The sequence below is a fragment of the Natator depressus genome, chromosome 5, assembly GCF_965152275.1.
Source record: "Natator depressus isolate rNatDep1 chromosome 5, rNatDep2.hap1, whole genome shotgun sequence".
In the NCBI taxonomy this organism is placed as follows: domain Eukaryota; kingdom Metazoa; phylum Chordata; order Testudines; family Cheloniidae; genus Natator; species Natator depressus.
The window spans coordinates 52,319,738-52,335,118 of record NC_134238.1 but is presented as its reverse complement, the minus strand read 5'-3'; the positions used below and the strand labels follow the sequence as shown (position 1 = coordinate 52,335,118).

The following is a 15,381-nucleotide window of genomic DNA, read 5'->3' as shown; positions in this document are numbered from 1 at the left end:
AAATAAAAAAATCTTGTGTAAAACACCCTAATCCTTTCTACATCAATTAATTTAATGGCACAGACAGAGAACAGGATCAGAATCTGGTCTCCATTGCAGCAGTGTACATGCACCATGGAAACAATGGAAGTTCTCCAAATGTCTTCAGGTCTGGCCAAGCTGTGTTTGACACAGGACCTAAGTGGGACAAGACCCTGACACAACTCCCATGCTGGGAAGGAGCTAAGCTGGCACAGTGTAGTGCCAGCTATGCTAGCTTTATGTCCCCTAGGAATTGTCCTAACCTGGAGAATTTACTGTTGTCCAATTAGGGAAGGTTTACAGGCCATTTGCGCTGCCTGAGCTGTACAAACATATGTCGGGCTTTGGCTTTGTGGATCATTTCTGTGCATGGTCTCTAACCACAATCCCAACAAGCACACGCCCAGAGTGGCATGCAGAGGAATACTGCAGAGCTCTGCGTTGAGATACCCACACAGGCATGGGACAGTGTGACAGAGGGCTATTAGCAGCTATAAACGCAGACCCTAGTAACATAGAACACCCAGGGTTACTCCTGGGAGAATTCTGCACCACTGCACATGTGCAGAATTTATGTCCCCTGCAGATTTCTTTGCTTCCCCACAGAAAAATGAATTTCTGACAGGGAAGCAAAGGGAAGCCACAAGAGCAGCCATGCAACCCTCCCCAGCAGTATGTTTCAGGTGGCCAGGGCAGCCAGCAGAAAGGTATATCACAGGGCAGGGGGCAGGAGCGGGGAAGACTGCTGGCTCCTACCCTTGTGCTGGGCTCAACTGCTAGTTCCAGATGGGCTGGGAAGGAAGGGACTTCCTCTTCCCTGTACAGCGTCCGGGGCCAGGTCAGACCCACCCCCAGCTGTAGGAAGCTCTGCAAACTCTCCCCCCCCCCTTCCTGCACCCATCACTCCTCAGCTGCAGGGGGCAGGATCCCTGTACAGGGGGCTACTCCCCCATCCACCCAACCCCTGTGCATCTAGACCCCTTCATACCCAGACCTTCCTGATGACCCTCACCAGACTCAGAAACACTCCCCTCCAATAAGCCCACTCCCCCTGCACATGGACCACCCTGATGAGCCACCCACACCTGGATCCCCACACCATCAAGCCCCAACCAGCTGCACCTGGATCTCCACCCCACTAAGCCCCACTCCCCCAGCATCTGGAACTCCCACTGAGCCCCAGCACACCAGACCCCCCCTGCCAAGCTCTATTCCCCCCCACACCCAACCACTGAGCCCCAACCACCTTCACATGGACCCTCCTGCCGAGTCCAATTATTGTTGCACTCAGAAACCCCAAACAAGCCTCTGTGCACCAGATTGCCCCCCCACCCAGATCCCGCACTGAGCTGCCCATGCCCAGATTGCCCCACACAGAACCCTCTCAACCCACACCTCGATCCTCTCACACTAAACTCCTCTCCACTTGGATTCTGCCTTGCTGAATCTGCCTGCCCACACTTGGTGCTGTCAGGGTTGGGTGCAGCCTCACTGCTGAGTACATATCCCAGGTGGGAGCTGCACAGTAATCTCCCACTTCCGTGCAGCCAGTGGCCTGTGCTCCCCAATGCCATGAGGAAGCCTCCACATTTATTTGACAAATAAAATTTGCAGAATTTTGCAGAATTTTAAAATATTGTATGCAGAATTTTCATTTTTTGGCACAGAATTTTTAATGTTTTGGCACAGAATGGCATCAGGAGTACAGGTTGTAGTTAAAGCAGGAGGGACTTAGATAGTTTGTATTTGGAAGGGTAGAAGGGATCATTTGTACCTGTAGGGAGCCTGATGAGCTAATGAGGTAATTAGCTTACCAGCTGGGTAGCTCTGTGAAGAAAGCAAGCGGTGTAAAAGGCTGAGCCAGGAAACCCACTCCACCTGATTGCTGCTATGTTGTAATGTACCTGGAGCATACACAGTAATAAAGACACTGGGTAGACATACCCTGGAGTATTGTGCATGCTGCTTAATTCACAAAGAGGGATTACCAGACAGAATTTCCAGAAGTTTAAGCAGGGAGCCTGTTCACAGGCAGCAACAGATTGTTTCTGGTATTTAAAGGAGAAATGCAACCCAACATCCAAGCTTCTGAGGTTTTAGAAACATACTGCACATTTTATAAGCTATTTTTAAAAACTCTCTTTATGCAGTAATATAGATTGATGCTAAGGGGGCAGAGGTGTATGCTGATTTACACCAGCTGAGGGTTCTATTCTTAATAGTATGCACTAATGGTCCAGTTTTTTAACAGTATATGTTACTTGATATTGAGTTTATATAGCTCAGTCTGAAAACATGTAAAGTGAGAATTATGTGAAGCTGTCTGGCTGGTTTTTAACCTTCACAAAAATGTCATTTTGACACTGATTTGGATTCATGCCTCACAACAGTCTGCACTTCTGATAGATGGCTGCCCTGATCTAAAACTGTTTCACTTCTGTAGATGAACTCTGCCATTCAGTGCAAACAGAAAAAGGCTTGATAAGGCATCAAATACATAGAGGGGTGATGACAGCACTTCATTTTCGTTTTTCAAACTTCATTTTGCAGTAAGTACATGAGTGCATTCCTGATGACTGGCCATCTTGCCCCCATGTCTAAAGTAATAGCTTATTTTTTTTTGATTGGTACATGTTGCTAATCACTATAATATCTAAATAAAGCAGTATTTAAGAGTTAATATTGGTGCCAGTTTAAAGTAGCTCTCTCGATGTTCAGAGAAAGCCTTTGGTCATTTGTAAGACTTGGACAGGAACTTAGAGAATGCTTTGTTCTCTTCACTCTGATCCAGAAGGTAAACTTCACCTATCTTAGAGTATAAGACTCTTGCTTTTCAAGTGAGGAGCCAATGGACATAAAGGAGCCTACAGGATGAATAGAGAGGAGAATATCAGTATGTATAAGCCTGTGTAATGGCTATAACAATTAGAAGACCCCCTGGGGCTAAGGAGATTAAATCACAGGACTTCCATTGTTTCAGTTGGACAGGGAGAGAGAAGGCAAAATCCATTGTCCAAGATTTAGCACTTTTAAAAATTTGTAAAGGATTTTCCCGAGTCTATTTGTTTTAAGAAAGAAAAGCCTACAACAAAGTTGTCCTAGGAGCAAATAAAGCAACTGGAAAACAGACTAGAACAGTGCAGTGTTGTCACTGAACATCTGGCAAACACAATAAGTATAATTACAGGAAGATGCAGCAGTGTCTGTAGGCGAGAGCACTTAAGGAAAGTATTTTGCTGTATCCAAAATTTAAAATAACTCATTTTTGGGTGAGCACAAGAGTGACTTTTAATCAATTACCTGTTTCTTATATTTATGGAGAAAAATTTAAGGAAGGATTTAATTCTTAAGGGAGTAATTTAATTAGAAGAAAACAGATCTGTTGTTTCACACCCCTGGGCTGCAATATTGCTTGGCTATTTGCCAGTGTATTATGCTGCAAAATCCCTTGGTGTTACTAGGAAGGGCTCCAATAATACAGCTGTCACATTACTGTGACCTACAAATCAAAGCAGACTTTCAGTGGTGGGCTCATGTCTTTGGAACCTGTGCCCTCCAATAGCCTGTCACAGCTGCATTTGGCAAGCTTCACAGAACATTGAAGGATTTCACTGGTCGAATGTTTGATTTAACTTTTTAATAATAGGAACTGATGGGAGTGGGGGGGAGTTGTTAAAAAACAGGGGCAGTTATTTTGTTGTCTTGTATCAATGTTAGGTGCCCAAACTATAGAGGACTGGGGGAAAAATTTTCAAAGCTGGCATTGTGGGGAAGCAAACAAAGAGCTCATCTGTCTGGTAAGCACAGTCCTGATTAAGAGGCAGTGTGCAGATATACCTCTAGATGTGTCTCATTTTTGTCCCAAGGTTAACTATGAGCCACACAAGTTTGGTGTTGAAAATCATATATATCAGAAATAAAGTATCACACAATAGAGGTTATAGAAAGAGTCGATTATATGACTGGAGGGAATATCACAGCAGTTTAAGTTTCTCAAATGAATATTTCATTTGTGTCCTTCATTTTAGGGTTTGGCCACAAACTGCATCCTACACATGGGTCTTCACAGCTTGAGTGGGCTGGATACAGAGTTGCCTGGCCCAAGCAGGAATACATTTGGCACTGATTACCAGTATGCAAGGGCAGTGGATCAACGGCTACTCTCCTGTGCACCCAACCTCCTCCTCCTTCCTCAATGCTCCCATTGGGATGGCTCGGATCTGTCTGCATAGGGACTAGGGTGACCAGACAGCAAGTCTGAAAAATCAGGACAGGGGGGTAATAGGAGCCTATATAAGAAAAAAGACCCAAAAACCAGGACAGTCCCTATAAAATCGGGACATCTGGTCACCCTAGTAGGGACTATGCAGAGGGCACTATGGGATCTTCTTGCATCCTCTCCACTTTGCTCACACGCACAGGAATGTGGACCTGTATTCTTATGGTAAGATCTTTGGCTATTCTTCCAGAGGCTATGGCATGCTGAAGCAGTTTCAGTCAACTGGAAAGCTACACAGCACACAGGGACTGCTCTTAAATAGGGGAATACTCAGGGAGTGTAAAGCCCCTCCCATATGACTAGGGGGTCTGGTAGGGTGCGGCCAGGATGCACAGTCCTCCAGATTTTGGTTTGGATAACTTAAAGCAGTCTTTGGGCTGTACTCCAGAAGCCATTTTGCCAGTCTCAAATCAGAAGCACAGAACCGTGGCTCAAAGCCATTCTTCCCTCTCCTCTCCTGAGCTGCAGTAAGCACAAACCTTTAGTCTTTTCAACCAGCTAATTACTTCCCTCCTTTCAGAATAGTTCCCCCTTGTTCCTTTTTACTCCTGGCAGGCATACTGGGGACAGAATCGGAGACCCACTTTGAAAATTCAACCCAGAGACTGTGAGCAGCAGTGGAGAGATGGAGAAGCCTGTTCAGTTAAAAAGAAAGCCTAGGAGGTTAACTTCCAGAAATGATTGGGATATAAGATAGGCAGTTTTAAAAGATTAACTAAAACAGTCTTTCTACAAATGCTGGATTTAAGGGCTAATCAATGAGAGCTCAGATTTCGGAGAGAACAAATTAATTAGATTGCCAACATAAAATCTCCAAGGGCTGAAAGCACAATAAAGTGGCATTATTCCCACATTAGGAGCAACTCCCATTTATTATCATCATAATGCCTGCACCAAAGGAGGGTTTGCATAAAAATGAAAATGTTCAATTGCAATCTCTCACTCCTTTCCTCTTTACATTTACTCTACATCTTTAACAGCTGCTTCTCCCCACTATCTAGGTCAGGATTTTAAACTTTTTTTTTTCCATACTTGCTTTCTCTGTTTTTGCCTAATACCTGAAAAGTCTGCCAGTCTTGCAGCTGAAACAAATAAAAATGAATACAACAAGATCCATGGAAACAGCCCCTTCCCCACGCCAGCCAGTGAGACAAGGACAAGAAGAGAAGCTGCTGAGAGAGGCATTCATTGGTGAGATATAGACAAGAGCAAGAAATCTACAAGGATTCCACCTGCCACCCTGAACCTGCAGGAGCCCCTGGGCGGGTTATGAAAAAAACAGCTGAACTTTCTTTGTAGAGATTTTTCATTTTCTTTTCCATTATATTTGTCCCTACTGTTATATTTTAAAGCCTAATACCATGGTAGGATACAAGAGGGGCCATTTAATAACATGTCCTACCATATTCTGAGGAGCATAATAATAAATACTTTGCACTTACATAGCATTTTTATGCACAGATCTCAAAAAGATGGATTATTGTCCACATTTTTTACAAATGGTAAATTGAGTCACCCTCTGGGACCCTCCCCAACTTGTGGGGTCTCACAGCTTGGGGTTCAGCTCAAGCCCAAACAGCTACATTGCAATTTTATAGCCCCACAGCTCAAGCCAGGTGACCCAGGCCAGCCGCAGGTCTTTTATTGCAGTGTAGACATACTCACAGAGGCCTGATTTTCTGAACTTCAGAAACCCAAGGTCACACAAAGTTGCTTATGACTGGGCAAATGAGTATGTAGGTATAAAGACAGCCAGTTAAACTGGCCATTTGCATACAAACATATTTGCATGTGCATTTGCAGCAAATGCACATACAAATTAGACATGCAATTACATCCATATATATATATATATATATTTTGCAGGCAGCCTTAGGCTTCTGAAGTTTTGAAAAAATCAAGCCCTAAATGTTTTATAGTTTACTTTCAATGACTAGTAGCGGGAGTCCAGGTCTGTATAAACTGTGTTAGGGTACATGGATAATCCGCAGAGACCTCTCCCTCCTTCCTTTGAAACTGCTGCTTTCACTCACAGCATAGTCCACCACTTGTAACACATGCTCATTTGATGCAGGCGGGATTCAATGGACTTAATATACCTATTAAATCTAGGGGAAGGGCTGAAAAAGGCTATTCAAAAATATATGTTTACTTTTTATATGCATCCACTCAGGAAGCACTAGTCAGTTTCTGTATGTTTTATTTTGTATGGGTCCTCCAAATCAAAACCCAACAAGGCAGCTGTCTGAGGTTATTTAAGTACCTTTGCTGGTACTGGAATAGATTCTAAGGCCAAAAGGGACCATCATATGTCCTTTATAACACCTGCCATAGAACTTCCCCCAAATAATTGCTAGAGCATATCTTTAACAAAAATCCAATCTTGATTTAAAAATTGTGAGTGATGGAGAATCTATCTTGACCCTTGGTAAATTGTTCCCATGATTAATTACTCTTGCTGCTAAACATGTACGCCTTGTTTCCAGCTTGAATTTGTCTAGCTCCAACTTGCAACTACTCAATGATGATTCCCCATTTACAGTTACATTTTGAGACCTATCAGTTAGCCATTTTTTAATCCATTTAATGTGTGCATATTATTTTTATATCATTCTAGTTTTTAATCAAAATGTTTTTAAGATGCGTCTGTTTTGAACATTCATTCAAACAAATAGGACATCAGGAATTGCTTGCAACAGTTGGCCAGATCCTTAACTGGTACAATTTCATGTAGTTCAATTAACTTCAGTAGAGCTACACTGCTTCACAGTAAATCTACAAAGCTAGGATCTGACTCGGTATGGTCAGCCACTTCTAACAAGTGTATCAAATTTTACTGGATGTATCTAATACATCACTGAACACGCTTAATAATGTTGGCATTTAAATAGTAGCAATATATCATAATGATTAACAATAGCAACTTTGATCATTTATAAACATCTTTCTTCCAAAAGAATCCCAGGTTGCTTTACAAACACCCATTTTTTCACGTTCTGTGTGTATATAAATCTCCTCACTGTATTTTCCACTGAATGCATCCGATGAAGTGAGCTGTAGCTCACGAAAGCTTAGGCTCAAATAAATTGGTTCGTCTCTAAGGTGCCACTAGTACTCCTTTTTTTTTTTTTTGCGGATACAGACTAACACGGCTGCTACTCTGAAACCTATACTTATCCTTTTATCCATCATTCTAAGGGGTTTAGAGCTATCCTGAATGAAATGAAGGAATTCCACCTTCTGAATCACCAGTAACATTTCTTCCAACTAATGGAGAATTTTGCAAAAATTTCCCACCATCACTAATATGGGTTCAGCTTCACTGGCATTAGCAATTTTAAATAATCCTACTATAGAAAAGGCTCTAAAGGTCTCTCATCCAAGAACTGTTCTCAGCTCCACTTAGTTTATAAGATCTGACAAAAACACAGAGCAAAGTGGTCTAATGTTTATAGGCTTTGTAGTTAACATCCTTTAAGATGAAAAGGAGAAGGTGGCTCAGATGCTATACTAATGAAGAGCAAATAAAATGCCACAGGCAGACAACCATTTAAACATGTAAAGCTCATCTTCACAACTAGAAGGACGTATGTTTTCTTTTTAAAATAAAAGCACAGGTAACAGCAAATATAGAAAAAATAATCGAAACATTCAAAGGGCCAAACTTTCAGCTCAGCCACAACAACTGTACTGTCAAAGGCAAATGCACTCCTCACACCTACAACAAAGAGCATCTGTCTGTGCAAACTGAAGAATGAACGATATGATTTTCCTCTTTTGTACCTGAGCAGGCCGAGTTTTTTCAAAATTTAGACATTTCAATGAAATTTCAAAATATAGAAAAAAATAAGGGAAGTGGGCAATTTTGAAACAAATATTTGTGATCCCCCCTCCTCCGATTTTCCCCCCCCCACCAGATCTAATTTGTGCACTGTTACAAGCTAGCTGTCCCTTCAAGGCTAGCCATACTCAGCCTTGCCTGGGACTTGTAGCTAGTGTAACACCAACAGACCCTAGTCATCAGCGGGCAGAATTGAACCGGGGACCTCTGGAGCTTAGTGCATGAGCCAGCTGGCTGTTAGCAGACTTATTTTATCTCTCTCTTTAAGTTGTCTTGGTGCCACTAGATGGGACAGAACACCACACGCAGGAGGTGTGTGGGTTACAAACTTCCCCTAGCTGAGGAAGCGCAACGGGAGCTTCAGAGTCTTCCCAGTTGAAATCCTGGATGAACCCCCACTTGTAACACTGACAGACCCTAGTCGGTGACAGGCAGAATCAAAACAGGGACCTCTGGAGCTTAGTGCATGAGCCTCTACCACACGAGTTAAAAGCCAACTGGCTGTTAGCTAAGGCTGTAGAGCAGACTCAATTTATCTCTCTCTTTAAGTGGTCTCGGTGCCACTAGACAGGACAGAACACCACACCCAGGAGGTGTGTGGCTTATACTAGCACCAGCTGGTGGTGATATGGCAATGGATAATTACTGAATCCAGCTGTGAAAGGGTTAGGAAAAGACTATACAGAGTGGAGAATGCAGTTAGGAAGGGATAGAAAGACCACAGAGAAAGCAGGACTCTCCTGCAGGTTGGAGCAGGCTCTGGCTTCAGCAAGTGGTAGCCCTGAGACAGAGCTTAAATAGGTAGGAAGTCAGGTGGAAGGACCCATAAGGAGCAGCATAGGTTCAAGTGGGGAAAGCCCTGAGCTAGAGCCTACAAGGAGTAAGGAGATCCCTAATGGAAGTTGCCAGAGTCCCTGGGAAAGGGAGGCAGGGAAAGAAAGCCTGTTAAGACAAGGAGCAACAAAGGACCAACTCTGAAAGAAGAGGGGAGGCCCTGAGGGAGGGCCAGTGAGAACACTTCAGTGGAGCCTGAGAGGAGTAGAGGGCTTATTAGTCTGGCAGAGAAGGGAGAAGCCAGAGGCCTGCAAACCAAAGAGATGCTGTGTTAAGCACAGGCTGTGGGGAAGCAGCACAAGTGGACTTAAAGGCAGGAAGCAGTCCTGGGAAACAGCAGCGTATCTAAAGAAGCACACCTCGCTGCTTAATACAGGATCCCTGGGCTGGAACCCAGAGTAGAGGGTGGGCTCGGGTTCCCCTGCCAGCCCCTGAGGAAGGAACATGCAAGCCCAACTACAGCAGCAAATTAGGCTCCTGTGAGGGAGGGGCAGTAGGAACACTTTAATGGAGGTTGAGAGAGGTGGAAGAACTATTATCTGGACATTTATTTGGATTTTAGGTGTCTTGGCCAGAGGGCTGAGCCATGGAAGACCTGATGAGAGGCAAATGGCCAGTAGGAGGCACTAGATCAGGATCACAACCTGTGCTGCGGGTGGCGAGTATGGTACCTTACATGTACATAACTGGGGAGTTCCACCACAGCTTTTATCTCCCCATTATTGTGGTGAAGGAGGTACTTTGTGCCTGACACGACTATCACGGCACGTTTTACTGGGAAAACCTGGGAGAAAGTGTCTTCCAGCTAAGATTGCATCATGTTTTCAGTATTAGGCAGTGATATAGTGTGTCCTACCATAGTTACAGTGGGTCAAATAAATAATTCTTTATTATTATTATTATTTATTCCTCACTGAGCCAACAACATTCCCAGTGCTATACAAACATTTAAAAAGACGCTACTCCTACCCAACAAGCTTACAAAACTAGTAAAAGCAAAACAGTTCACACACACATTACTGTACATCACAGTCCTGGAGAAAGGTGGTATAGGAATCTTGTAGAGATCATCGTTGAAATGTGATGAAGTAGCAGTATGTCTTGAGGAGGGATTTAAAATTGGTGAGGCAGATCTCTTAGTGAATAAAGGAGGGAGATTGTTCCAAGTGTAAAGGGAAGCATCAAAAAAGCGTGAAGAGGAAAGTAGAAGGATACAACATTGGAGAAAGAAGGGGAGCAGGAAGAAGTGATAGCAGACAACCAGGAGCATATTTATCAAGGGTGCTGAAGCACCTCTAAATGCTTTGACTTTCCGGTAATTGCTTGTCCTTTCCATTTTAACTATATATATGGGATCATTACTATCTACAGATGTATTAAATGAATCCTTACCATCAACAGCCAATGAGATGACATCTTGGGTGTCTTCAATTCCAAACATGACATCACAGCGGTACACACCCGCATCGCTTGCACGTAGTTTAACCATAGTCAGCGAAGCATCACCAATATCCTCTGGGTGGGTTGGAACAGACACTCTCCCTTTGTAGCCTTGCCCTATTTTGATGTTCCCATTTTGGGCCACCAGAACAGTGGTTTCTTTCACATCTTTTCCGGTTTTATCCTGTTCAACCTTTGACCATTTGATTCGAAGAAATTCACTTGTATTGTTGTAGCTGGGGGGTAAAGTAGGCAAGGTTGAAAAGAAGCAAGGTAGAGTTGCTCTTCCAGAAAGGGAACCCTTTACAGGGGGGCTTTTTTCCACTTTAACTAAAAGAAGAAGGGGAAAAATCACATTAGTGGGCCAACAAAATAAGAACCAGTACAATTTCATTGCAATTTAAGGATTAAAGCTCACATGGGGGCTGATTCTCATGTCCTTTATGTTGGTGTAAATCAGGACTACCTTCATTTGAGTCAATGGAAGAAACTCAGAGGCAGTGTGGTCCACTGGACTAAGGTTTGGGAGAGTTCTAGTCTTGCCTCTACCTCAGCCTACTTGGGTAACCTTGGGCAAATCATTTTACCTCTCTGAGTCACAGTTTCCTCCTATGAAAAATGGGATTAATATTACTGCCCTTCTTTGTGAAGTGCTTTGAGATCTACAGATGGAAAAGGTAGGTATGGTTGTTATGCAGAAGTAAAACCAGTATGAGAGGAGAATATGACCTATGGCCTTAAGTGCATTACAACTCTGAGAACCCACCCATCGTTCTGTCAAAGGTTAACTCATTTTGATCTGTTAAACAATAGTCTTTCCAGTGAGATTCTCCTATTAGTTCTTTTTTAAATGTTTGCCTCTTTTCCAATTTCAGGCCTTAACATGTTGCTGAAACCAAATATGTTCAAGTAAAGGAGGCAATGAAGCACATGGAGGTCCCTTCTTGGTTCAAACTTGTGATTATAGGACTTTTATCATAGTTTTATGACATCTCCAGCTGCAAATACTTTACAGGGAAATGCATCCTCAAGACAAATTCCTTAGGGGACAGTTGGCTACTGTTCACCCAGCTTGCCTACAGCATGTGTCTGGAGAAAGGATTTCTGTTTGCTACCATTACACACCAGCTCTTAATCCTCATTAAGTTATTAGATATGGTTCAATAACATCATATATGTATATTTGTCTCTTTCCTTTTCCACTGGCCTGCTCTATAACTCTTTCTCTGAAAGGCTGAAGATAATGGTAATTCATTTTAAATGAACTAGGGTTCATAGTTTAGAAAGATATCTACAAACTAATACTGACCACCAAGAGTGTAAGGGAAGAAACAAGTGCTGCCAACACATGGAAACTATTTAGTTGTTCACTATTAGTTGTCAAAAATGACGTCTATGCTCATACTGTAGAAGATTCTAAAGAAAGAAAGATAACACCTAGCTATTTCAAAAACTACTATGTTGTAAGCATTTGACTGTTGGTTAAATTATTTTTTTCAAAGAGGCATAGATAGCTCTGTACAACATATACTTTAAATGGTCAAATCTCTCTCTATTTAGGCGTTGATATTATGCTCATCTCCTTGGTATTTGAGTGTCTCAATATTACAGAAAGATACTGAGATTTAAACAAGTCACGAACTACAATTAAGGTCTAGAGACCACAGTTCTAGCAAGAGTGTATTTGTAAAAACAGTGAAAGACCAAGACAATTCAGATACAATAGCCAAAAAGAGTAAGGAATTGTTAGGATTATAGGTTGTTGGGTAAAAATCACCAAGGTCGAGGTTCAAATGCACTTACTCATGTTGAGTATTGCCTTATTGCACAAATATTCCCACTGAAATCAATAGAGCTATCTGGTGAGCGAGGGGCTACTCAACCTGAGCAAGGGTGTCAGAATCTGGCCCATCATGGCATCAATGGATAATAAACTAAGAGGGCATGATTCTAATCTGAAGTTTTACATTAGGATAAATGTCATTGGGTCTGATTCTCCACTCCATTATACCAGCTTTGTGCTAATGTAACTGCAATGAATTACACAGCACTAAAATTGGTGTGAGAGACTGCAAAATCAGGACTCTCGATTTCAATAGAAGTTACCACCAGTTTATACAGGTGTGAGATCAGAATCACTCTCAAAATATTTCATATTTCTTATGCTGTCTGGTTGCTTTTTTAAAAAAGGTGTATCTTCATTAAAGAGAATATTTAAAAGAATAAATACCTAGTTCTATTTATCCTGCCTGTCAGAATTTTAATAATCTTCAGAGACAGTTGGTGGTGGCTGCAGTGATCTGCAATATCCGCACTGATCCCCGAGGAAATGTTCTCCTTAAAATTGATATTTACATGTTGAGGTGACTGAAAGCTCTTGGCAGCAACCATATCATTATGATATACAGTTTATATCTGTTCTAATCTAGGGCAACAGTTTGGAACGAAAGGAGACCATGTGGCCATAAATGCATCCATCTACTTTACAAAGTAAGTATCCCAGAGCACTTTTATAATAAGAGAACTCTCTGTTCTGACTTGCAGGCTAATCAGCCTAAGTCTGTTATTAGGTAAAATAGGATTTTTTTTAAAAAAAGTTACTTTCCTCATTTGGGAAAAAAATGTTTGGCAATTAAACATGGGTTAAGTGATGCTCCTGCACACTGTTGCAAAAACTTTATTTCCTGTGGCAGCCCAGGCTAGCTATTCAAGCATGATTTATTGTCTACTGCTGAAGGCAGCCTTTTCTTCTTTTCTTAACCCTTACACCCCTTCTGCTGCTTCAGCATTTTCCCTCTGAGTGAAAGCACAGAACGCTATCTCTTCCCCAGATACTCGGAATGCCACTTTGCAGACCATTCCTTAATAAGCACAGGGCCAGCAAAACAAATGGTCACCAGGGACAGCAAAGGACAGGAAGAGGTTCAGTAACTGCCTGTGTGTTTGTCTGAAGCTGAGAGGGGCAGATATTTGCCAGTAGGTCAACAGCTCTCCTAGAGCTGACAATAGAAGGGGCTATGAAACCTGGACACCCATTTATCCAGCCCCTTTACCCAACTCCAGAGCCAGGTGAGACGTAAAAGCACTAATGTCCTCTTGTATGTATTAAAAAGAAACATGGTTTTGAAATCACCAGCCAGGATGGTGATTAATACAAGCATTTTTCTATTGCTAAGTGGTATGTAAAAAACTTCTCAATACAACTGGTTAATGGAGGAAACACATGAACACACAGAGAGACTTAAGTCCAAATCACCACAAAGAGCCATACCTTGGAGTCCTTGCTCAAGCAAAATTCCCAGTTAAATCAATGGGAACTTTATCTGAGTTAGGACGGTGGGATCAAGCCCAGAGAATCACAGTGTAGTCAAGTTAGGGGGCCTCACTAAGTAATCGGCCATAACTGTCTAGCCCTAGAATGGGTGAATGGGGAAGGAAGGCATAAGAAATCTTCCCACCCACTGTGGCCCCCTGCAAAGAAATGTCAACCTCAGTCCCTGTATTTTGAAGACTGCAGACACTGCTCCTTCCTACTTCCCTAAAGGTGCAAATCACTTCAAAGAGAGATGGAAAGAGGCTGAGCAATGGTTTCATCCCTTCCACATGGAGCTGATTAACTCTTCGGGCGGAGCAGGTGCACGGTCCAAAGGGATGGAGCATTTATCAGGGAGCTGGGGAAAGGATCATGCCTTAGGATTATACCAGAGTGCTCCCCTGCTGTGGTGCCCAATGTGAGCCAGTGTCTTACAATGCAACATGGCCTCATGTTGCAGCCAATCCTGATCCTAATAAATGACAGATGAAGGTCTGTTTATTTTTCCTCCCACAAATTATCTGGGGGGGGGGTTCTTCCTTCATTTATTTATCCACACTGATGTACAGGATCAAGTTAAGGGCCAAGCCTTGTGGATTTAATTGTGAGTTTCCCTACATTCTGGTGGGTTTCTTGGAGCCCTCTCATTACATAAGGATAGGGGTTTTGGTGTAAATATTTAAAAGTTGCAGAACAGTTTCATCTTGAACCTGCTGTAATGTTCTACCAGTCAGAGTTAGTGTATCCTGCTGCCAGGCAGTTATAAAGATTGTGGGGCTGCATAATTAATTAAAGGGAGGTAGTTAAAAATAGGGAGTTCAGTGAGGCTATAAATTCCATACTGCTGCCTCCTGGTAGCTCCCTGATAGAATTTCCCCTTTGTGAGCTTCTACCTTGAATAAAGCTGTTTTCCTTTTGACTTTAACCAGAATTCCAGCTAGCTGTTGTTTTGGACCTTGCTTCGGGTCCTCCCAGTTCACAGTTTGGGTTGTAAAAGTCAGCTCATCTTATCAGTGAAGTAGGGCTTGCTCTCTTTCTTTTGAAGTTGGACACAAAATAAAATATTTGTTCCCTGCCTGAAAACAAAGACTCCTTCCCCAGAAGGTCTTGTACAATCCTTACTTTTGCAAAAGTTGCAAATCCCTGAAAAGTGAAGTAAGCAGAAAAAGGGCTATTTTAGGGTAAAAATAACTACACCACCCATTGGTCTGTATGGGGCAAAGTGGTCTGGATCCAATCAGAAGGAATGTCCTCCAGGAGGAGAAGGTGCTGAGAAGAATGGTCTTGCTGTGTAATTAAGTTTAAGAGAACAGAAACATTGACAGTGAGTAATCAGACAAAAATGTATTCTGATGGAATCAAAGATCGTATTTATGTTAAGCCAAGTTTATAGGGGAAGAACAATTAAAACCCTTTGTTGAGAGTTCATCAATAGTCTGACTACGCATACACTCTATAGTCCAGTCTAGTAGCAGCCATAACAAATACCTATGATCTCATGTGCTCTATTAAATCTAATTTCTTTATATACTGAGCCTAAGCAAACTCTGTTCATTAACTCTAAATCTTTTAAGAAGGAAATTTAATACTTAAGAATATAAGTGTTAGGTTGTTAAATTAAATTTTTAAAAAAAATCAGGACTACCTGCAAGA

At 42.3% G+C, this 15,381-nt stretch overlaps 1 protein-coding gene across 3 annotated transcripts in view; it reads right to left on the bottom strand.

Annotated features, from left to right (window-relative positions):
* The window catches only part of VCAN (versican), a 135,945-nt gene that overhangs the window by 104,500 nt on the left and 16,064 nt on the right, over nucleotides 1-15,381 (bottom strand). For all 3 annotated transcript variants that reach the window (XM_074952816.1, XM_074952815.1, XM_074952814.1), the window contains exon 3: nucleotides 10,368-10,745. In XM_074952816.1, the coding sequence (XP_074808917.1) occupies nucleotides 10,368-10,745 (378 nt within the window). The remainder of the gene's footprint in view (nucleotides 1-10,367; nucleotides 10,746-15,381) is intronic.